Source organism: Periophthalmus magnuspinnatus, chromosome 23 (genome assembly GCF_009829125.3).
Source record: "Periophthalmus magnuspinnatus isolate fPerMag1 chromosome 23, fPerMag1.2.pri, whole genome shotgun sequence".
NCBI lineage: Eukaryota > Metazoa > Chordata > Actinopteri > Gobiiformes > Gobiidae > Periophthalmus > Periophthalmus magnuspinnatus.
In genome coordinates, this window is record NC_047148.1 from 9,393,237 (window position 1) to 9,417,664 (window position 24,428).

The window sequence follows — 24,428 nt, forward strand, 5'->3', positions numbered from 1 at the left end:
TTTTTCATTTTCATTTTCTAATAAGTCTGTAGAGTATATAAAAGCGCTTATATAAAATTGGTTGTCTTGTCACAGTATTGTACAACCATCAGTGGCTTGGTTTACATGCACACCAAAATCTGATTATGATCTGATTTCTCAAACTTTAAGATGATTTAAACGTCAAATATCCAAATCTCATGTGAGTAATCAAACCTTTAAGCGATAAGATATTTTCAGATAGTGGATCTGTGTATCTTTGAGGCCAGGATAGATTGAAAGCTTTAACAATCAAGGGTCATTCTGCTTATCTTTAAACTGTCATCTACAAGTTTATCTTATTATTTTCACCAGTAGATGTCAGATGTGAAACCTGTTCCCCTCTCTGTCCTCCTCTCACCTCACTTGTGCAGATTTACCTGTGCTCTCTGGTCTTCCTCTGTCAGGCCAAAGCTGGCACACTATCAGACTGCAGTAACGTAGATAGCATCTAGTGGTGAGATGTGAGAATACAACAGGGGATGCTGACTTTAAGAATGACATTAAAATTAGCAGAGACTTAGCCAGACTTTGTGCGCTTGTTTCTTTTTTGCTGTTTCCACTGTGGCATTCTCTACGCTGTCGAAAGTACTCTTGTCTCAAATCCACTTTTCTCCTGCATTATCCTCCTCTTGCCGTATTTTTGTTTTCTCCTCAGATCTGTACACACATTTTTTTTTTAAATCCCAAGACTTTCTGTCACAAGGTCTGTGATGTTGTTGCTTGCAATTGTTTTTTCGATAGCATATATTTTAATCTTCCGGCAAAAACTATGATAAATGAAAGCATTAATTAAATGCATAAGTATACAACACTATTCTAAATATTTGTAAACTTTTTGAAACCTTGAAGTCTTCCAAAGTTCATTTCTTTCATTTTAGATTTTCTCATTACTTTGCTTTGAGTTTGACAGAAATCAGAGCATCTCCAGCTGATTAAAATCTGTATGTGTTCTTCCCAATGAGAAAACATCTACAGAAACCTCCACAATAGATCTACTCGAATCTAAAGAGCATTTTGTGGGAACTTCCAATAAACGTTTAGTCCAAAATAAAAGATAGACAAAGCCCCTGGAGTCAAGGTAAACTGTGAAATAAAGCATTCTTGAGTGGTAGGCCTCAGTCTGCAAACTAAATAACGTGTAGGAGTAAATCAGAAAGTTGTAAAAGAAAATGCTTTGTATAAAAGAACAGACTACAACCTAGAGAGAAGAGGGTAAATCGTGAGACCAAAACAACAAGAAAAAAATCGCGATGTGAAGAGAACAAACTCATTTAGCGAGCAGTGGCAAACTTGAAAACAATTCTCCGCCTTTATCTCTGTTGTCTGTGTACAAGAGGGGCCTGTCTTTGTTTTTCTCAAGGACGTGTTCATTATTTCAGAGCCATTTGAGGCTGCCTCTCCTCCACGTGGCGGTCAGATCCAGCGGCGCACTCTCTGATGTGGCGTCTAAAAACACGTTTGAAAAGGAGGAAAACCTGATGAAAGCACTTGTACACCACTAATGCATCTTCATTACGTTCAAATGTGCTTTATTCTGGCTCCTCCGCACTTGGGCTGGTGGGTAATATTTGTGTTGTGCTGCAAAGAGACTGTTCTCTAGAGAAAAGAGGAACGAAAAGACAGATCGATGCATAGCACCTCTGTAGTGGAGTTTGTAAGATCAGACCTGGGTGAGGAAAAACTGATAAAAGAACAAGATAAATTGTGGTTGAAAAGACAATAATGTTCAAATGACGGTGGAGATATACAGGGAGGTTTACTAATTATAGAGGCAATGTCTCAAGTCTTATGGGCTTAAACTGCACGAGATGAGTTAAAATTACCTCAAATCAGGATTTTAAATAAGATTTATTTACTTGATAGATACAGATGTATTCAAGTTGTTTTATTATGGGGTTTTTTTCTCATTGTAAAGGTGCATCATATAACTACTCAGTTGGAGTTTTGGACACCTGCTTGTCTCCATGGAGATGTAAGTGCTTTGCCCAGAATGTTCCACTTATGGGATTTAATGTATACAGTATATCCATGATCAACAGATGTACATTCCAGGCATAGGAATAATGTCACATGGAGAAATAAGAACTGGACTCTTCCAGAAAAGTCACAGAGTGGCTCTTTAAAGCTATCTGTAAGTTTTCTTTTTTACACCAGTAGATGTCACATGTGAAACCTGTTCTCCCCGTACCCTCACCTGGTCTTTGTTCAGGCTCACCTGTGGTTTCATGTTCTTCTTCTGTCAGACCAAAGTTTACACATACAGACTGCAGTAATGTAGACAGCATCTAGTGGTGAGATGTGAGAATACAAGGTACAGGTCGGACATCTTATTACAAATGCTATACGTTAATTATAATGTAACCTGTCAAACATGAATTAAAACCAGAGAAATAGTGCACGAAAGTGATTCAATCTCATCTAGTCAAAACTCATTTATAGACTTTGTTCTCTGTTCTCTTTGATACCACCACCAATGCAGCAAGAGCATCCTCGCGTGTTCAAATCCAGTCTTTACCAGGATTCCTGACCAGGTTTATTTGTTAATGTCTTGGTGATGGAAAGAAACACACAAGAAAAGTAATAAAAATGAAACGAAACTTTCTTTCTTGTTCAAAGAACATTTTGTTAAAGTATTGGGAAGGACATCCAGAATAAATCAACAAGTTAATCCCTGTACAGAAGACCTGTGAGAGAAAGGCCAGAATGAAAGAATAAACATTTTTATTGATGTCTAAGCTTTCTGTAAAAAGGAAAAGGTCGAAGGGCCACTCCAAACTAATATTACTGTTTTGAACACTGCACTGCAAGTACTCACTGTATTCTTCCTATTGTCAGTGGCTTCATGTTATTTTCATTCCTTGCATACCACTCTGTTTATTGAATTTTACTGCGTCTTTGTGTCAAGCAGATTTGATGTACAATAAAGCGACTTGTACACAGGGTTTTCAGGTAGAAATAATTCACCCTCGCCTTTGCATTCTGTTGTCACGACAGTCATTTCAAAAATTGACAGTGGAAGAATACAGATACAGTAGAATTGTACTCCCAAACATACTATCGCCATTTGTATGTAATTGTGCCTGTTAAATCCAGAATGATATCTGTCTGTATTTTCTTACACAGATTGACATCAGTCTGGTCCCCACGTCCTCTGCTGCATTTCAAGCCCGGCCAAACGTGATCGTGCAATCAGATGTGTGGTTTTTTTTGTTTTTTTTGTCACCTATGATTTACAAATAAAATCCAATTTATCTCAGCTCAGATTAACACAGTTTAGTGATTTTTTTCTTTGATTCTGCAGAAAGGTACAATGTTTTTCAGCGCTCTGTAATTTTTTTTTTCCTTTATTTTTTCCAGTACGGATGAACCATGCATGTTCCTGACTGGCTAATCCACCTGTCAATCATGCCCATTTGAAAAGGGGGAGATTCACCGGTGACCAGACTCACATCTTCGTAAAGTATTGAAGAAATGTGTATTCTGAATACCAGGAAAACATAATTACAGATTTTTATTTTATTTTTTAATATTATTTCCTTCCTAAAATACTGCGATTTTCCTCAGAACTCTCATCTGATAATCCAGTTTATTAGAGACAAAGCAAAACGATTAGAATTGCAACCATCGACTTTGTGCCATAGGGTCACCAATGTCAGAAAAAAATTGTTTCATATAAATCAGTAAAAATATCAAATACATAATTATTACATTTTGGTATGTGACAATTTCTATATTGTAAAATTCATCCTATTGGTGTTTTTTTTTTTTTTTGTTCATTTTTGATAATTCTGGTCCATTTGTTTGCCTTCAAGGTCACTAATACCCCATAGAAACTTAATTATGAGTGTTAATCTGTATGCGTGCTGTTGAATACATAGGTACTATTTTACCTGTCTTCCTTTATATCTCAACAGCTCCAGTGTGTTAAATCTAAGAGTGGCGCGCAGAGACAAACAAACACACACTTCAAATGGCCTTCGAGAGCGCCGCATTCCACATTTAATTGGAAGCGAAAAAATCCACACGCTCCCAGTCCCCTCCAAAGTAAACTTCTGCTGCGCCAGCCAATCACGTGGCGCGAAAAGGTCCCAGAGGCCCCGCCCCCAGAAATAGGCACAGATAACCTATTGTTGCCGTTCAAACATTGGTCGCACACACATGACCCTTACAGAAAACCTACAAAGCTGCAGATTGAGACCTAGACTATTACTTGGGCTACCAGTTGTAAACATGTTTTGTCCGGGAAAAATTGGACGGCAGGTACTGAGAGTGTTTTCACAGCTATTTAATCCCAAAAATTGGACGTGCAATACAGAACTAATGGATCCTAATGGATGCTGGTAAAAAAGACAGTGAGAAAAGGCGAGGGCCAAATAAAAAATAAAAATGGAAGTATCCTGGGTAACTGGCTCCAAAAAAATATAGCGTCAGATTTGGCGTTTGTGACACAGGAAGGTTATACCACTGGGTTAGCTTTAGGTTATAAGGTAGAAACAACAGAAGAGAATTTTGTAAGCGACTGTAAAACTGTTTAACTTTACAGATTGGGACAAAAGAACAGCATTTTCAATAATACATGATATGAGTTTTGTCAATGTTATGATAAAACTTGAACTATTCAGCGTAACAGTTGCATATATTTTTTATTTGCTGTATAAATAAACTTGAATTGAACTTTTAAAGCATCAGACCATTTCCAGGATTTAACATTTGTATCTGGGATCATTCTACACAGAAATCTATGTAGTGATGGTATGGCATACAATTGAACGCATTACATTGTGAAACAGTCTGAATCACTACTTAAGCATGATTTTATGTGCAGGAGAAATTATTACCACATTTGCACATTATTAGTTATTTGCTGACTTCCCGTCTTCTTCTGTTTAAAAATTAAGACAATGCCTTTGTTGCTCGAAGGCCAATGTTCTTTCTCTCTCTTCCTTCTTTTCAAGGTTACAAAGCAAAATCTCCCACTTTGAATCCATTCAGGACAAACATATCTATATTCATTTAACTTTATTTTTTACAAGGAATTACAATGATAGTAGAACTGTGTCAATAGTATAATAAAATATAATAAAAAGTTGATTACTATACAACTAATGAACTGAAGAGTGATAATGATATCCTTAACCTCTCAATATAGTGTTCATTTACAACATGCTTGTAAATTATTATAACTATTCGTATTCTTTTCTATTATAAACCAACGTATTCGTGCACGACTATGATACAAAACCATAGCAAGAGGATAACACGTTTTTCAGCATCATCTGGATTTTTACAGCACTGTTCTGTCCACATTTTTACTTGCAATAAACATAGGATTTCAGCACAATCAAATAAATACCTGTTTCTGAGCCCAATCTGGATTAAACCCTTAATTGTGAGTATTTATCCCCTAAAAATCAGATTTTTTTTAAAGAGGATGTGAACGGAGAGTTTTACTTAACACCCCAGCACTCTCACTCAGGGGGAGGGACATCTGTGCTGAATGCTGACCAAAATCCACAGCCACTTTACTCACAATACAATTCTGTTGAAAGTGTTAGAATTTGTTTCCAGTTGATGGCACAGCCTCCATTTTGAGTTGACTTTGATATCATTGTGCGAACAGTGAAATGTCTGGATAAGTGTTGCGTTTAGGCCAGCCATCTGTACCGCATCCAACTCCAAAGCACTTTCGAAAAGCCCTGGAAGCTGCTCCGGGGACAGAGAGAAAGAGGAGAGGGAGAGGAGTGAGAAGTTACTGTAAAATGGTTCGCTGCTGGCATCTACTGGAGACGAGGAGATAGGTCCAACAGGACACCTTAAACTGATGGATTGATACCTTCAATATCAGAATAACACTGCAGTTTTACTTGGCCATTGAGTAAAGACAAATTATTTTAATCAGAATTCATCCAAAAGTGTTTCCTGATAATGCCAGTGCTAATTATTTGCAATACTGTTCAAGGTTTGTTCTATTCAAAATGGAATTGGTCAATTTCAAAACAGTAAGTAAAGTCATTTTATTTACGCACACTTTTTCATTTAGTTCTTTAAAAGCAACATAAAGCTACTATTTTTCTGTATAGTTAGTAACCAGACTTGAGGTTCTTCAAAGCAACAACATAATCACATGCATTTTCATATTTTATGTGACGGTTCTTATATATTGAGAGAGGATAATTTGGGATAATGCTGAATACATCATAACTCCACAATAGTTACAAGAAGCATTTCGCAACATATGTGTATTCAGTGTAAAATCATGGTGAAAAGAAGTGTTATAATCCAAAAACTGAATGGACTGATGTTGGGAAATGCTTCTTGTAACTATTGTGGAGTTACGATGAGTTATGAAAGTCATTCTTAAATCCTTATTAGGTCATGAAAGGGTTTTCTGAAAGTACACATTAACAATAAGACAATATTTACCATGTGAAAAGACTTAACTGTGATTTGATCCAACATATTCATCATCATTTCTGCTTAAATCCCATCACTCATATTGCGCATTTTTTATCCTATTCAGTTTGTCTTCAACATTTTACTGGTGAAGACGAAGTTCCCACCCAAATAAAGTCTACAACAGCCCACCCCTGGGACCTGGAACTGCTTTGACTTGCTTCAATGTACATCAATCAGCCATAAAATACTTAAGTACAGATTCAGTGGATTGATATCGTTTGTGATCATCTCAGATTACTCAGGGGGAAACCCAATCCAAATCCAAACACTCACATTTTTTTTTCCCATCTTTTAGCATAGTATAGTAAAGATAGTAGTATAGTATTATAGTAAAGATTGACCATATAGCTTGGGGAGATTGTGAAAGGAGCTGATGAAAGAGAAGGTCGTTTGAACCAATCTGCAATCATTACTGACCTTGTCCCTGTAGTGGCCCTGGATAATTTCATCTGTGTGTGTGTGTGTGTGTATATGATGTTGTAGTTGAAGTTTATCAATAGGAAATTACAATACAACTCACCAATATCATTAAAGTCACAATAAACCTCCGTTAGCGTCAGGCCAATTAGCGTATTTGAGATACAATGTGGTATCCTCAAACATCCTAATGAGACAAAACCTAATATTTTGTTCACGTTTTAGTTCTTCTTCACATTTCGCCTGATTCGTTCAAAGCGTAAACTCTTCAACCGCTCTGGTAGCTCCATGTTCATCAGTAAAGCTCCTCCAACTTTCACCAGTCGCACAGTGATCTATTTGTCTCCACTCGCTTTATACAAACTGATGCATGTTTCAATGCGTCAAAAGATGCAAGTGTAGCGCCCCCTGCTGATGTTTCATTTCTAGTTTTTCCTCACACGTATATAGGGACACAAAGGACGCTCAATCTTGTACGACATTTTGCTCTTAACACGATTTTAGTAGAAAGATTTCAAAGGTAGTTATCTGGACAATGTTTTCGAAATCAATGCGTTTCAGTTTTAATTTGCAAGCCATTAACCCTCTCTCAAACGCCTAAAATGTGAACACGACTTTACCATAATCTGAAAACAAATCAGCGCTCTTTGTGCGTTAACAGTGGGCTAACGGGTGATCTCCAGCGTGGTAGAAGAATGCAGTTTTAGCACGATCCTCATGTAATTCTTGTAATTGTTGCTTCATAATGCGCCACATTCATTCTTATTCAGCGACGGCGCGTTCACTATTCGAGTTTGAGACTTCTTCTTTTGACAATGACGAACAAAGCGGGGCCTATCAGTATCAGACACTTCCCCTTTTTATGATCTCTTCTATGGCTGTGAGGACGACAGAGCATTCAAGTCGAACAATGTGTTGCTTTGAGATACATCAAGCCGCTTTACAATGAAATCTTTTTGTGTCAAAGGCAGGAGTGAGAGTCAGAACTGAAGTAGCTACAAAGCCGATTGTCTAAGTGATTTGTCTGTCAGCGGTGTCAAATTATTATGGCTTATACCAGAAGAGATAGAGATTATAACGCTAGAGGGGGCAAGGAGGGACGACATATGTAAGAGACTAGACTGTGATAAGCGGCAGCCATTTTTTTTTTTATCCTTGGGGATGTTTGAAGCTGACAATCCCCTTTGTCATGATAACACATGTTTTTCCAATGCGCTCGCTGATCCTCTTGCGCTAAACTATTGTATTATGTGAGTCAGAAAACAAGCATCTGGGAGAGGGCCATTGTAGCTGTTGCTGCTAATCTGGGACAATATCTTTAGGCCCGGTGCGGTTACGAGCAGCTGTCGGCGTAGTAGGGGAGCATCGCTAATCTGCGATCGTCAGCCCCGCGTTTAGCTCTTTGATCCACTCACATTATGCTCTTCCTCTCTCTCCTCCATCCCATCAGGGCAAGCGACAGAGAGGAAAAGTCGGGAAAAGCTGTGCCGGAATGTGAATGCCAGGGGTGAATATGGAAGAGTGGGAATGTGCAGAGCTGGGTAGGATAACCAAATATTGTACGAATACTATTACGTCAAATTATATTACTCAAGTAGAGATATAAAGGAATTACTTAAAGAAATTACTCAAATAAGACTAAAAAACACTGGGGGAAACTACAACTTAAGTAAGAGTAATTGTAAGATTAATTGATTTTATAATTAAGTTAATGTAATCGGAAGAACAAAACATCAAATTATACGTGGATTCTGGTATATGTAAAGAATAGACACAGGCATTTCAAAAACAAAATCAAAATAAGGCAAAATAAGGTCTTTTGCATTTGAATATGGAGCCTAGATGACTCAGGGCAGGCAAGTCCAAACTGTGGCCCGGGGACCAATTTTTCTTGGCCCTCAAGCTTCCAGGTGAATCGGCCCATATTACCTTAAACAGTACTTTTTACTGTATATTTCTGAAAATCTACTTTAACAAGACCATATCAAATATTTAATGTGTCCCATTGAGGATGTAAGCGTGAATAAAGGTCTAGTGGTTCAGTTGTAATAACACAGATTTGAAGTATTCACTGTATTGGTTACGAGTCTATGGCCCTCAATCGGCCCTCAGCTTTGTCTGTGTTTTATATGTGGCCCTTAATGAGAAAAGTTTGGACACCCCTTACTTAGGGATTAAGTGGAAAGAGTAACCAAAGCTTTTACTCAAGTGGAGTAGTTGGAGAAGAATGAGTTCCTTCAAAAGTTGCTCAACTAAATGCAGCTGAGTAAATGCAATGTTTTCCCTACCTGTAAAAATGGAAAGTTAAATAGTATGCATTTTTCTATTCCTGTCCTGAGTTCTTCATACTTTTACCCTCCTTCCTAACCTAAGCACCTATACCCAACATACGTTAATACTTGAATGGAAAAAAAACAATCTTTTTTTGCATAAACGTATTGTCCAGCCTGTGTCTTTAAAATAGAAATAAAAACAGTGAAAACAGCATCAAAGAGAGATCAACCATGCTTTTATGATGTGTGTCACCGGAATCCAGAGAATAAAATTTAAGATAATTTGAAGGTAAGGTAGTGGTTGGCCATAAAAGCACCTACATGATTGGCTACTATTACCGGATGTGTCTGAGTTTTCCCCCCTCTCACAGATGGACAATGGACAGGTGCCTCGGAGAAAATCACACGTTGCACTCCATCATTTGGTGAGGCTGTCAGAAAAGGCCGCTGTAAAAGTGAAGGGAATAGCAGTCTTTAGGTTGTGATTACAGGAGCTGAGGTTGAAATGTTCACTGTTCAAGTGGGAAATAGTCAGGTTCAACAATACCATTGAGTTTAACAGCATCCAGTGTTGAGAGGAGAACAGAGACGTGGTACAGTGAGGACTAAACCAGATACGTGCGATAACGAGAATAATATACTTTGGGATGTTTCAGTGGTAGAAAAACATTGTATTTCATAATGTATTATTCATATTCACACGTGCTCTTTTTGTTTTTTGCATGGACTTTGTAGAGATAGGCTAGTTTATAGTTAGATAGATAGTTTGTTATACATAGTTTGTTAAGAAACGCAATTAAAAGTGTAGTTATACCAGTGAAATTTATTAATCCTAGGAAATTCAAGGTGCTCCCATAATCACTCGATACTTTAATTAGAGCAAATAAATACATAGCTCTCCTGCACGCTTGCAAATATGTTTTCTATTTTTTATTTGTGGTTAAGTGTGAATCCCATTCCAACGGAGAATTTGGGAAAAGTTTCGATGCTAAAATATGATATAAAGTAGGTTGATTTGTGTCGAATGTTCAATGTTTATGTGCAACGACGAGTCAACACTGCACCGATTCTTCTTAAAAATGACTCTGTAGTCTGTATAGAACTTATTTGCTGTCAAGATCAGCAGCTCCTGAATAGCCACGGCAGCCCCTACAGCAACTTCCGGAATAAGGCGAACTGACGTTTTTAATCTAATCCAGTTACACAATTGCAGCACGTGTCTTTAAACTCGCTCATTTAGGTCTATATGTGCTTTTAACAGTGAGACTCAAACTTAGGCGTTAAAACAACTGAAAACGGTCGGTCACAAACTTGTATACTCCTGTAGTGGTGAAACAGAGAACAAGCGTCTCGTCTAATGGGCTAATTATGACTAAGAAACAAATCAGGTATGAGGCAAATTACAGCCTTTTAGCAGCTACGACTGTTTGGAGGAAAACGCTAAGTTGTGGTTTACAATAATGAGAAGAGGAGGTGGGTTGCAAGTTCCAGCCAGGGGTATAGACACAAGCTGCACACAATTAACAGAAACATAAATATCTCGATGTGTTTAAGCAAGCCATTAATCACATATAAATAGAAAGAAGTGGCTCTTTGTGAACAGCGAGGTGAGGCGGTGTGCTAATTACTGCTTCTTCTCTACACTGGTAATTAGGTTGGCGCAGTGAATGGGATGAGCCAGTCTGCCCTGACCCCCGCGCGCCCCTGAACACCGGGGCATTGTCTGCGATTGCACCTTGACCTTCAGAATGATCGCACTCAGATGCATTAATAGTTGAGTGTGTTTTGATTTATCTTGTGTCTCGCCTTTTTCTCCAAGTGCCTGGCAAATAAAGTGGTAATGGTTTTTTTCTTTTGTTTTGCAGGCAAGGGGATATTTACAGGTCGTTGCACAGTTTTGCAGCAATCACAAATTATGTGTAAATGCGGTTCACTTTTTTAGGCAATTACATTTTTAGTATTCAGTATAGTTTTGGAGAGAAAAACTGAATAACCCACCAATATTTCTTCTTAAAACACCCATGTCTGAATTTGCTAACCTTGCTACCCATGTATATTATATATGTATTTTGTAGCCATAGCTGCCCTACGACAAAGAAAATGGCTTCTCTGATTATCTTCTATCTCAGTATACTGCTGACCCCAGCCTAACTTTTGGGGTACAGAAACCTAGTTAAAGGTCCTATATTACACAAAATTGACTCCTATGAGCTTTGAGCCATGGTGTAATGTTGTTATCTCCCCAAAAACATACCTGGAGTTGTGTTTTGTTTCATTTGCACATGTTTGAGTAACCCTTTATTATAAGTCTGTCTGCATCTCCAAAGCGCAAAATACTCTGTTCGGTAGAGAACAATTCTAGGGTTGAAAATTATCCGATTAATTCCAGTGAAGATGTATGAAGTTTAAAAACACAGTGGAGCACGTACACTGTTTTTTGTTTGAGAAAAGAACTCAGCCTAAATATACAGGGTTTGTTTTTAATGAGGAAAACGGCATTGTAACATAGATCAGAAAGTAATTTAATATGGGCTTTTAATGAATCTTCTTGGTCATTGCTTTGCCCCAAAGGTTTCACAGTGTGGCATTAAACTTATCTGCGTTGTATTTATTCAATTACAGTTTATTTTTTCTTGTTTGTGATGCACAAAAATACCTAAAAGAAGCAAAAAAAACATGCAACCTAAGTGTGAGTGTAGTCGTGTCTGATATAGTCGAGCCTGGAGGCCTTACCTAACTGTCTCAAGATATTGTGTGGGACACTATTGGCAAAATAATAACATCTCCATGGAGACAAACAAGTGATGGAACCTCCACCAGAAAAGTTACTAGTGAGCCTTTCATTAAAAAAAATAAATGAGATGTAGAGACAAGCTTTGAGACTTCTCCTGGTCTTTTTTTTTTTTCAGTGCCAACAACAGCCTGTACACATTTCTAATCCATTACTCCACACTTACAGCAATTGTGTTCAGCGGGAAGTGGCTGCTATGACCTTTTTATGAGAAATGAAAATAAGTGTGGGCGCAGAGGACGATATTGGATTCTGTTGTTAATTAATGTGTGTATTATGCGGGCGGATGGAGCCAGGGGGAGGCAGTTAATTGAATTATAGTCAGCGACTTGGATAATGCACTGTTGTAATTGTTTGACTGTATAAGACAGTGCTCACATTAGGGGACTGAAGGCAGGCCTGATTCTGCTTCAAGAGAATAGAAGAAGAAATGAGTTGTTTGGTTTGGGTTGTGAGGCGAGAATGAGAGACTAATTCAACCCAAGAGACGATTAACCGCACAAGAGCAAAAGTCTTTATGTAATTACTGCACTTTTCAGCACAAATTAATGAGTAAAAAAAAAGTTTTAAATTGAGTTTCGTACAAAGATGCTATGAGCTAAACAAGGCTTTACAAACAATTTACAAGACCTATACTTTCTGGAAAGAGACAAAATAAAGGTTTAAAACTTACTGCTATGGTAGGGTCTAACCTAGGTAGAAATGTCTTAATATAGAAATGATGATGAATTTGATTATTTTTGAAAGCTCTAAGCTGCCATCTAGTGGAGAAGTATAGGTTATGTTATAGTTATAATGTTACCTCCTCAAAAACATTAAGTGGAGTTGTGTTTTGTTTCATTTACACATGTTTGAGTAACCCATTATTATAAATCTGTCTACATCACCAAAGCTCAAAATGCTCTGTTCCACCTTGTGATGTCATGTAGTGGTGGTTTTCAAGTTAACAGCTGCGTTTTACCTTGTGTTCAGTAGAGATTGGTAATTCTAGGGCTGAAATCATCCAAATGATTCTAGTGAAGGAGTATGGAGTTTAAAAACACACTGGAGCACATACTGTGAGACATGACATCACAAGGTTCAACAAAGTGTTTGCAGTTTTAGAGAAGAACCCAGCCTAAATGTGCAGAGTTTGTGTGTTAAACATGTGTGAATGAAACAAAACACAACTCCAGGTATGTTTTTGATTAGGCAAAAGAAAAAAGTGTAGTATGGGCCCTTTAACTCAAATTTAAACATGGCTTAGGCCTACAGATGACAGGATATCTGCTTGTCCCCCTCTATCCATTGCAGTGTTTTCCATTAATAGAGTTTACAGTGGTTTATTTTATTTATTTATTTACTTTCCACAGGACATCGGCACAGGGCATTGAACTGTAAAGATAAAAAATTGTTCTAGGCAAGTAAAATGACAAACTGTTAAGGGCATTTCATTATTTAATTTTAGTATTTCAAACCATATAACATATTAAGACCAAAATTAGCCACAGCTGTGAAGTTATTTTCTTTATAACCATGGATTCATGCAGTTCTAGCTCCCTCTACTGGCAGAAAACCCTCCACAAACTGCCTCCATAGGCCCATGATCACCCTCTATGAATAGCTCCAAAATCAAATGGGGAGCGTTTGAAGGGACACAGAGGAGTAAACAGGGGGACAAAGGATCATGTTGTCCAGGGAACCAAAATTGGACGCTCTTTTCTACTCATTTATATTAAACCGGGGCCTAATTCTGTTGACTGCCCTGAGGGGACAGATTATGTAAAATTTACTTTTATCAGGTTTCCCTCATCATGGGCTTTGTCAAAATTGTATTTCAATTGATTCATGCATGTCTGAGTAATTCTGAACTCTGGATTTAAAGCCTGAGTCCTTGAAAGTTTGTACAAAAAGCAAAAGCAAGGGAGGAACTGCTAGTAAAATCTAAGTAAGACAGGGCTGTCCAAACCATGGCCCTGGGGCCAAATGCGGCCCTAAGGCCAATTTTTGTTGGCCCTCATGCCTCCTCCTAAACTGGCCCAATTGATCAAAAAGTATTTTTTTTACTACAAATTGAAGAGATTCCTCCTCTATAACCTGACTAACATCACATTGCATTGTAACATAATCTCCCAAGTCTTCTTAAAGGTAAAATGTCTCCTGTGTTAAATGCACCGTTTGACTCTCTGTATGGCCCTCTGCTTCAAATGTTTCAGTATGTGGCCCTCAGTGAAAAAAGTTTGGACACCCCTGAAGTAAGATGTCTCTGGTGCACTGGTATTTGAATTTACCATACCAAGAAGTCACCAGTAGAGGTCACACCTGCGTTGCCTCCTGCTTTAGAATATACATGACATGAGCTCAAATTGACTTAATGGTAAATAAATTTTATTTTAAAAGCATGTATTGAAATTATCAATTATAGTTAAATGCAACGTTTATAAAAGAAAATAAAGTTCCTCCCTCTATGTACAATCATTATTATTTGACAACATTACTGTACATATGGACATATGCTACAGTGGACATTTGCATTGTTAGACAGAAAATCACACGTGTTAGAAGGCGAGATGATTTGTGCTGTACATACGTATTTCAACCAACCAGAACAACTGAAATACATGTTGAGCATGGTTTTAGCTTAAATACATTTAAAAACATATTTGCATGTCCAGTAAATGCTACCCATGTTCTCAGAATTCTATTTTACATCAGTGACATTTTTATTCATTGCTAGCACAGCATGCCTATTTGCATACACTTCTCCATTTATGGAAGAAAAACAATTCTTTAACAACTTCTGATCATCTATAAACATTGCCAAGTCTATCTGCCAGCTTCACATTTGCATTGCCGGAGCAACATACAGTAACCACAAATGATGTAACATGCTCATAAAAAGTCATCCAATCAGAGCAGTTTGGGAGAGTAAAAGTGAATGACTCAACCAAGTTTTGGACCCAGGTGCTGCTACACAGTTAATATTAGACAAAGGAATGAATTTGAATCTGAATTCTTACATATACCCACATGGCACTGTGCTAAGCGAGAACCCTCCTGAAAACATCAACTTTCTATGTACAATTAAACTTCTATGTGCGCTACAGATATGTGCTATATGTACAGTGATATAGAGACTTTGCACTTTGGTGTGAGCTCTATAGTGGCCAAAACCTGCTCAAGGCACATTAAACCATTATTAAAATGGTACAAAGTGTATGAAACAGCAGCTTATAAACTTCAATGTATTTAATAGTTACAGTCTTACTTCACAGGTCCCTATTGTAAGCTGGTAGTGTGTCCTTAAATTCAAATCAAGCAACAAAAATATAATTAACTCGCTCTCCCCTCTTGTGCGCAAACTTCAATGAGGCACTTCAAATTAAATATTCTACCAGTAAGAGAAGACATCTTTCTTAAATGACAAGTACAAAAAAATAAACAAACTAAAAAACTAAACATAAGCTGTATAATACAGGTTCTCTCCCATAAAAAATACATTGCAGTGTTTTGATAATTTGATAACATCTCTTTCTTACAGTGCATGGTAGAACAGGTTCAAAAGTAGTCATCTGGATGGCAGCTGAAACATCTTGATTTCAACAACATTGCCCAGAGATGACAGCCTTTGAAACATTTCTACCTTGGATCACTCCTGGATGAAGGAAGGATTACAATGAGATACAGTGACATGGCTATAGCAGTTGGCATCAGTAACCAACATACCCCTGTATGAGAATGTTTGAAATTACAGTAAGATTATACTTCTGTTTAACTTTGTAAACTAATTCCTGCCATTAAATAAGGCATCTCAGAGAATGGTTACGTTATGCAGCTATGAGTACATGTGGTTGGAATAAAAAAAAAAAAAAAAAAAGAAGTCACAAGACGAGGGATGTATCCAACACCAGATAATTATAGCGCTGCACTGATTTCCCATTATGTACCAAAACAAACAAAGCAGTAGTTTTTAACTTTCTGTCTATATTATGTTCATTCTAAACATGAAATTTCACTTTTTAAATCTGACCAAGTATGTTGTGTAGTGGTAAATAAAGTCACAGTCTCTATATTTAACTTATTTGCCTTAAGAGAGCATATACTAATATCTCTGTATGTATGTATACAAATGAAATACATTTATCATACAGGCTACTGGACATCAAATTGTCTCCTATATATTTATGGAGAAGTATCAAATTATTACTTTTCATTTTTGGATCCACATCACTGTCTAAAATGAGCTCTCAATCTTTTAATCAACTTTCTGCTAAAGCTTTACTTTGGCAAATTTCAGTTTTCAAATTTCCATATAATATTATTCACATTATTTTAGCAGGATTTCCACTCTTGCCCAAATATAATAAATAAACATAATTTATATTGAAATATCATAATTTGGGCACTTCCTTACTTCAACATGGTGCGACTGAGAATAATGGATAAGATGGTTGTGATCCACTTGCTCACTGAAGAGAACATCTTGGAGAGTTTGACCTGGATAGGCTAGACTCCAGTCGTGCTCATTCCGACAAAGACCTCTAGAGAGCGCTCTTCAGTCTCTGCATGAGGCCAGTGCAGGGAAAGAGAAGGGGAGGAAGAGGAGAGAAAAAAAAATTCGAAGAAGACTGGGTCCTTATTCTGGTAAGGTCAGTGCAGCCACTTCAGGTTTCATCTTGAAGTATTGGTTGAAACGTAGAACTGCATATCTACAAGTACATAAAACAGGGAATGACTTTGATACTGAACAAAGATGCTGAGATAAATAAGTAATAATGACAACTATCAAGTGTTGTTACAATACTAAACATTCAAACTTGATTTTGATACTAAAGGTTCAATACTACAATGATAATAAACATTCATTTTTTTAGACAATAGAATGTTATTTTCATTCTAAAACTATTCAGTAAAGGTCCAATTATTTTAGTATCTAAATTGAACATTTGAACAAATATATATTGTTCAAATGGTCAATTTTGATACTATTTTTAATACTAGTTTACCATCAATAGCAAATAATTATCAAAACAATAGCTATTTTATGTAATCATTGTGGAATTAAATACAGTGAAAACCAGAACTTTACATACACTATATAAAAAGATGCATGTTTTTTTCTTTTTTCTCACTATCGGACACGAAATCAGACTAAACTTTTCCTGTTTTAGATTAACTAGGATTATCAAAATTATTTCCATTTGTTAAATGCCAGAATAATGAGAGAAGGATTTTTTTTTTTGGCATTGTTTCTATAGGTTATGATTCTTTTTTTTTATTTTATTTTTTTTAACATACCCCAAGAAGTCAAAGTCTATAGTTGAAACCTTGGCTTGAATCAGCGCCCAAAGCCCCCAGAAGAAATGAGAAGCCTGTGAAGACATAAATTAAAAATAAACACGACTACAAGTACTATTACACAGACACAAGTACTGAACATTGATCTAAACATCTTCAGTAATTACACAACAAACTACTCAAGCAGCAGCAGCTCTATGGCAACCACAAATAGCTGACACGCAAGACAATGACTAGCCCATCCTCCCCTCTGCCCTCTTTTCTGCTTGACAGTAAACAAAGCTGACTCAGGGGACAAGTGCCAGGCTTGGTAACCACCGTTTATAGAGTGAAGCACCCACATGTCAACTGCATCCACTAAAACACAGCCAACATCTTTCAAAGAACCGTAAGTGTGTAGCAGGGCAGCTTACACGGCCCTTATCAATATATGCATTTGTTTAACCCACATGACACAAAAGCTACTGTGTACTAAGGCAACACTTAGATGGAAAGTCCAGTCCGTGCACAGTATGTGGCTGCTCATAATAAATCACCATATTTATTCAGTTTTAATGTACAATTCGTTACAAGTATTAATTTAAATTTTTCTTGGATTGTTCTGTTACATACTGATGTAGAAGTAAGTCATGGGGATATAAAATTTATGTTTTCCACTTCTGTTTTTGCATGTTTGTAATTTTAACCTTTTACCAGTTATCCGCTTTGATTAAAAAAGGCAGTGAAAAACAAGGAAATGTGAACGAGAAGTTTGCATGCTTTAATGAACAGTTTGTGGTGTTAAAATAATAATGCATACCAAAGCAAACTTGTTGACTTGAACATAAAGCGTCTCCACCTCTCCGTCTGTCACATTGGTGGCTTGACCCTTGTGCTCCTTGTAGGCCTCTAAATAAGAGCGCAGCCACATTAGCTGGAAGCCCCGACCAGGGTACTGGCTGTAGTCCACCTCATCTATACCTAAAACATGACAGCAGGGCATTTATCATCAGTACTTTGGAGAAAAAATCTGGAAAAATATGTTAAATCCTGTTTTTTCTAAGACGTGCCTGCAAACTCATTGAAATGGTTCCCAATGTCGTAGGCTTGGTAATTGTACCCAGCATACTCGTAGTCTATAAACTTTATGTTTCCTGAAAAGAGAAAAGACATCATTTACACAGAGAACACCATAATGATGATGATGAGTTTACCGTTTAATACGTGACATTGTCAAGGTCGCATTATGTAATCTCTACTGTTACGTTGATAGACTAATAGTCAGGGCAGGGATGAAGAGTTTGTATTTTGAGAAACAGTAAATAAAAGCAGAATGAATAAGGAAAAATTGGTTGCTAAAGAGGCAGATAATGTAAAAGCTCTCTACAATTGATTTGTCAGGTGTTTAACTAAAGCATAGTCGCCGTTGAGCTTGTTATTAAAGAGATGGTAAGACAAAATTAAGACTGCATGTAATAGCATTATCTGCCCTTTCCCAGAATCTGGAAAACAGACAAGGGGGATTAATTCACTGACATAAAGGTGCAAAGCGTGACACAACACAATGAACAGAGAGGAAAAATATATATAATTATATAGGCACTTCCCAGGTAGTACTTTATATGTGAAACATGCAGAAAATACCAAAAATCAACTAAGGTGTATTAGTAAGACTATAGCAACAGGGTAAAATGGAATGGCAGTTGAAGGTTAGGAAGAGCAAATGAAAAAAGAACAAGTTAGTTCTATGGAAACCCAGTCTCCAGATCTCCTGCTCTCTGTCACAGCTCAGCTGTTTACCTAAAGCCTCAGTGTACTCAAGCAGCAGAGCTAAGTGTGGCCTGAATGGGCTGAACACTACAGTATAACTATGCACAATTGACTTTTAAAGTCATGTGATGGTACGTGTCCGTATTAACAAAGTTACGAGTTGTTCAATACATTATGTTCATGTCTGAAGCATAAACTATTATTTCCATTACCCATTTTATTATTTAAAAATCGACTTAATACAGTTACAGTGAGCAGGGGGAGTGGAAACAGGTGTTAAAAATGCAGTAGTTCAGCAAACAGAGATAGCAATGCTTCACAAAATCCAAACCCTTATTTTTCCAAGCCCTATTTGAACTGACATCATTGCATTAAATGTGCAATGAAATCTTAAGTTTAAAAATGTCTACATTGTAGCATTTATTGTAACATCTAAACAGTTTTTGAGGTGGTGGACTACAGAGAAAGACACTTTGAGGTGGGTTACCCGGCGCCGTGTAGGTCCTAGCGGGACACAATGAACACCTCCAGGCAGTGGCTATAGCCCCCCTGTGCAGCAGATGAAAAGGTTTGGGCAAACACATCTTTCACACATGCTCACTCTCTAACTGACTCAAGTCTTTAACCATGTTCATGAGGGGAGTCCCAACATCAGACAAAGCATTTGACTTCCTGATCCTACAACACACCCCTTCAAAGCTCTGTTCCGATTGGTTCCCTTTGGGCCCAATGACACGACACTGGGTATGACAAACTTTAACAGTTTTCCTTCAGGGCGATGTGGCCCTGGTCTAAGTACAAAGTGTACATTCTTCTTGGAAACATCTTAGGCTGAGACACTGATAAACAGCCTCAGTCATTTGGCTTTGGAAAACATCTAAAATGTCAATATTTATTGTTCCACTTATAAATATCAATAGCTGTGCTAAAATACACTAGAAACGATGTGTTCTTTGGTAGGAAGAATGCACTTTATGTGGGCATACCAGTGAAACGGGCATGCAGGTTTCTTTGGGTGAGACTCGTGACACTGACATCATGGAATGGCCTTGAGCCATGTACAAACCTGTGGTTAGTTTCTGAGATGTCACTCAAGAAGATACAATTATATTAAAGTAAATTATGTAAATATACAAAAGGAATAATTTATAATATATATATATATATATATATATATATATATATATATATATATATATATATATATCTCTGAAGTAGTTCCTTTTTAAATTGTAACTGCAACTAATCAAATCTAGTACAACTCCTGTATGCACCAGGTGTTGAGGAGTTCTGCTGGTCAGGGACAGGTACAGTAATAAGCTTCTATTTAAGCCTCTGAGCAGTGCTGCGGGTGTTTTTTATCCCAGAGATGTGTGGTGCAGGGCAGCCACAACCCCGGCTTTCAGTCCTGGGTGAAAAATGCAAAACACAAGGAGGTGTGAGAAGGCCCCACCCGTGCTACAATGAAACTGCCTCCAGACAAAAAAAAAAAAATGCTTTACACAGACTTCTTTGTACATCATTATACTATATATAAGAAAATAAATTACTCACTCAGCTTACTAATAAACTCTCTTGCCATCAAAGCTACCAATTGTCAATAGTACAATAGTCAATAAAGCTACGCTCACAATTGTTTAGGCTAATAATAGTGGTTTGTTTTGTGTGTTGAGCTTACAATTAGAACAGGTCAGAAAAAAAAATAAAATATATATATATATATATTTAGCAGAATATAAGTGCTCATAAATAATCAAAATCAAATTAATTATATAGTTTGTAATTTTTATGTGTAGTGGAAAGCTTGGATCCCTTCTTATCTAAAGCAATACTAACAAAGGAGTGGTCTGCCTGTTGTATTTGTAGAGCTCAAAATAAATACTGACAATGAGTGAAGCATGTGATTAGCGCTCACCAAGTCCCGGGCCAGTCCATTTCAAACACACAATAGCACAATACCCTTAAGCCTTACAGGAGCAGAAATACGCACCATCTTCCTTGTTGTAGATGATGTTCTTGCAGAGCAGGTCGTTGTGGCAGAGGACGACAGGGGAGCCCAGCTGGCAAAGGTGCTGCTGCAGCCAAAGCAGCTCTTCTCTGAGGCACCGTGGGCTGGGCACCTCTGTAGTAAGTCTGTGGAGAAATAATGAGAGGGCAAGTTCAAGACTAGCAGTCCATGTCAGAAAGAGAAATGAACAAAAACTGAAGAAAAGCAGGAGGTGATACAGGAACAAGCACACATGACTGACTTGACAGAATGCTGTTATGTTCTCACCACAAACCCACCACAAGCTAAACTAGATTTTGTGCCATGCATGACAACCTGAATACAGGTTTTTATGCAGGTTGGAGCTTGGTCTTCAAAGTATTGACATAATAGCCTAGTATTCATGTTATTTTTTTACATCCCTACTGTAAAGAAACATTTAATTTATTCTAAAGATGGTGTTATAAATAACAAATATATCAATAATTCTTATTCCTGTGAAATTGAAGCAAGATGGAGGGCAATCTCATTCATGCATTTTAATTTGGTTTGTATGTGCATTAAAAAAAATTAAAAAGTCTGTTGCTGAAGTACTCTCTAAAAATATTTTCCAACTTTGTTTTGCCTGGTACCAGAGTCACATGAATGAACTTCCTGCTCACTTCCTGTAGTATTTCCCCTTATGATGCCGTTTTAACTGATAATGATTTTTCAGTGTATAGTTCACTGATAACAAGGTTAAGTGTTTTCTTAAAACACAACTGTAATCATACACAAACTTGCCAGCCACATCTTTCACTACCAAATACAACTATTGCAATTGTTAAATATTTCACAGAATAAAGTAGAAGTAAACCCTGAAAAAAGTGAAATAGCAAAAGACTAAGAACTATTATGTCAAAGACATGTTTGGCAGTGAGATGACCTCACCTTCTGTGTCGCTCAGGATCACTGAAGTGTTTGGGGGTGAGGGCAAAGTACTTTCCCATTTTCAGCCACAGGTCAGACCGGGGCACCCAGCCATTGTGCGCATGGATGGCATGGTATTTGGCAAGCTGCCCGGCAATGAGTCTAGAAAGAGATTAGAAAATCATTAAACCTATGAAAAATTTGTTATTTAACATTTTCCCCACAAATTAACCAAGTGTTATGGTAACAATGTGACCTCTGTGTTGTTAGAAGACCATTTACCGGAAAACAGGCTGGCTGCGGATGTGTTCAGGCTCGAGGGCTGTTCCTTGGAGAAATTCATAGCACAACCCATTATTAAAGGTGCAGTACAGAGCAGGAGCACAGCGATGCGCTTGCAGCACTCGGAAACTCTTCACTTCATTGTCTCTGTCCACGAGCAGCTCTGTTTTGTTTCCATAAATACGAACCAGAACCACATCCTGCATCACAGGGCCCACATAGCACCCCAGCAGCTTGTTGGTTATTCCATCTGTAAAGAACTGTAACAACAACAGAAACCAGGGGATGTGTTTTAGACAGGAGAATACATTAAGATGAAGGTTATGGTACACTTTATTGTCCCTGTACGGACATTTGTCCTCTGCATTGACCCATACATTAATGCCGCTGGGGCAACAGACTGTCAGTTCAGTGGGCAACTCAATGTAACGCCTAGGGACCCATTTTTCCAGATCTTGAGCTAGGCTTGGTCAGGACTACCATAGCTGTAGGATTTTACTTATTGTGCACGAGATAGCTCCTAAAACATGCCAACTCAATGTGTTCATTCTATCAGGGATTGGCGGCGAACGGCAGGATTGTTAGGAATTTTATTTTCTACAATGAAGCAATGACAGGCATTTGCTGAGTGTCCATTTGCCCTCATTGATGCAAATACATAGGCGGGAGTGGAGCATGTGACACCTCCCTTTCCCAGTGTTTTTACCACATAGAGCCACACCCCCAGTCTCCAGAGGTAAACTTGCTCTACTCACTATCATGCCCCCTTTCTCTTTAATATACATAGTTGTACAGGTTTTCTTCATGAACTGCACAGTAACAACAAGTAGTTTACTCCTGATCTCCTGATTGTTTTACATTGTGAATAAATACTAGGAATTCCCAACAGGCCATTACATAATCATGTACCTAAGCACATATCTTGCCATAGGCTGTTGAGGAAAGGCGGTCATTGGGACAAGATGGACTGGTTATTTTGGAATAAGCTGACAGATAGGGCTAAATGTCATAGTAGACGGGTCGGCTTAGCAGGCCATCAAGCGTCATTCATTTCCGCTGTAACCACAGTAGTGAACTTACACACAACATAGACTGAATGCATTTTATTTAAGTTCGGATTTGGAAGAGGTTAATGGATCGGTGACGCAGTAGAGCCGTCCCATTTAACCATAGCACGATCTGACGCAGATGTGGGCTAATGAATAGGAAAGATATAAGCTAGTGACATCCAAATATAGCACAGTACACACCTATTGGGATGGATGACGCATAATACTAATAGCTTCATTGCAGTTTGCAGTACACCCTATGATTTTTGTTGCATAATTCAAGCATGCAGTCACCTCCAGATAGCTAGTGGACTGTGCCATATGTTAAAACGTGTTAAAATCAAACTTAACATAACCCACACCTTCATTTTGACCTCAGAAGGCTTCCAGTTTGGTCGCAGCTCCTTGATGAGCTTCAGAGCGTCGTGTCGGTAGTCGTTCTCGTCCACTGTTACGTCTATTTTGGGCACAGCAGGCGCCTCGTCGGGGACATGGATGTACTTGGCCATATTCTGCGTCTTATTCCAAAAATTCGCGGATTGTTAGAGTAGCGTTAAATTGAGGTGATGCGCGAAACGTATGAAATGCGTGACTGTAGAAGCAAGTATTTGATCCAAGACTGGTCGATGTGCGGCAACGCCTCTCCAAAAGTCCCTCCCACAGTCAAGGGAAAGGAAAAAACCAGCCGGTGCAGCGCGACACGACGGGCGGTAGGAGAGTGACCCTGGATCTATGAGCGAGTGAGTCACTGGAAGCGCTTGATAAGATAGTGAGCTTTGTGAGATTAACACGTGATGTGCTTTTTTAAATCACCAACAATATTTAGAAAAGTACAAGAACAAACCTTGGCACAAAGGCTAGAAAATAAACGAGTGTCTCTGCCAAAATGGCTAAAAATAAATATGAAACACTTGTTCCGCCTTATAATGAACAACAAAACGAACGCACCATAGACAAACGCCGCACCACAGACGTCATATCCGTAATCTGCTTGAATGAAATGAGATTTGTATCGTCTGATACTTGGCCTGATCCATTTGACGTTATTTTTAAATGTCACTGTCTCGGCGCAGTGTCATAAATCCTCTTACAGAGAGGTGGACCAACAGCTCCACAGACACCAACAAGGAATGTTTGATTTCATTGTGCACTTGTCAGTGGTGGTGAGTAAATCCATCACAGCGACCTGGATAGTAAGATATGTAGTCTACAGTTAT

At 37.9% G+C, this 24,428-nt stretch overlaps 1 protein-coding gene across 1 annotated transcript; it reads right to left on the reverse strand.

Moving 5' to 3' along the window:
- Positions 1-14,303: 14,303 nt before the first annotated feature.
- etnk1 (ethanolamine kinase 1) lies at positions 14,304-23,913 on the reverse strand. Its single transcript, XM_033989396.2, has 8 exons — positions 23,574-23,913; positions 22,163-22,422; positions 21,902-22,042; positions 20,975-21,117; positions 18,285-18,368; positions 18,035-18,195; positions 17,236-17,309; positions 14,304-16,646 (listed from the first exon to the last, which is right to left on the reverse strand). Exons 1-8 carry the CDS (start codon positions 23,718-23,720, stop codon positions 16,574-16,576), a joined length of 1,083 nt encoding a protein of 360 aa, XP_033845287.1. The 5' UTR covers positions 23,721-23,913; the 3' UTR covers positions 14,304-16,573.
- Between the last annotated feature and the right edge of the window lie 515 nt (positions 23,914-24,428).

Bases quoted from the DNA above. Each gene is read 5' to 3' on its own strand.
- etnk1 (XM_033989396.2), bottom strand. From the start codon at position 23,720: ATGGCCAAGTACATCCATGTCCCCGACGAGGCGCCTGCTGTGCCCAAA. The intron at 22,043-22,162 runs GTAAATGGTCTT...ATCTCTTTCTAG, and splicing joins CGCAGCCAGCCTGTTTTCCG to ACTCATTGCCGGGCAGCTTG. The intron at 21,118-21,901 runs GTGAGGTCATCT...ATTTCTCCACAG, and splicing joins GATCCTGAGCGACACAGAAG to ACTTACTACAGAGGTGCCCA.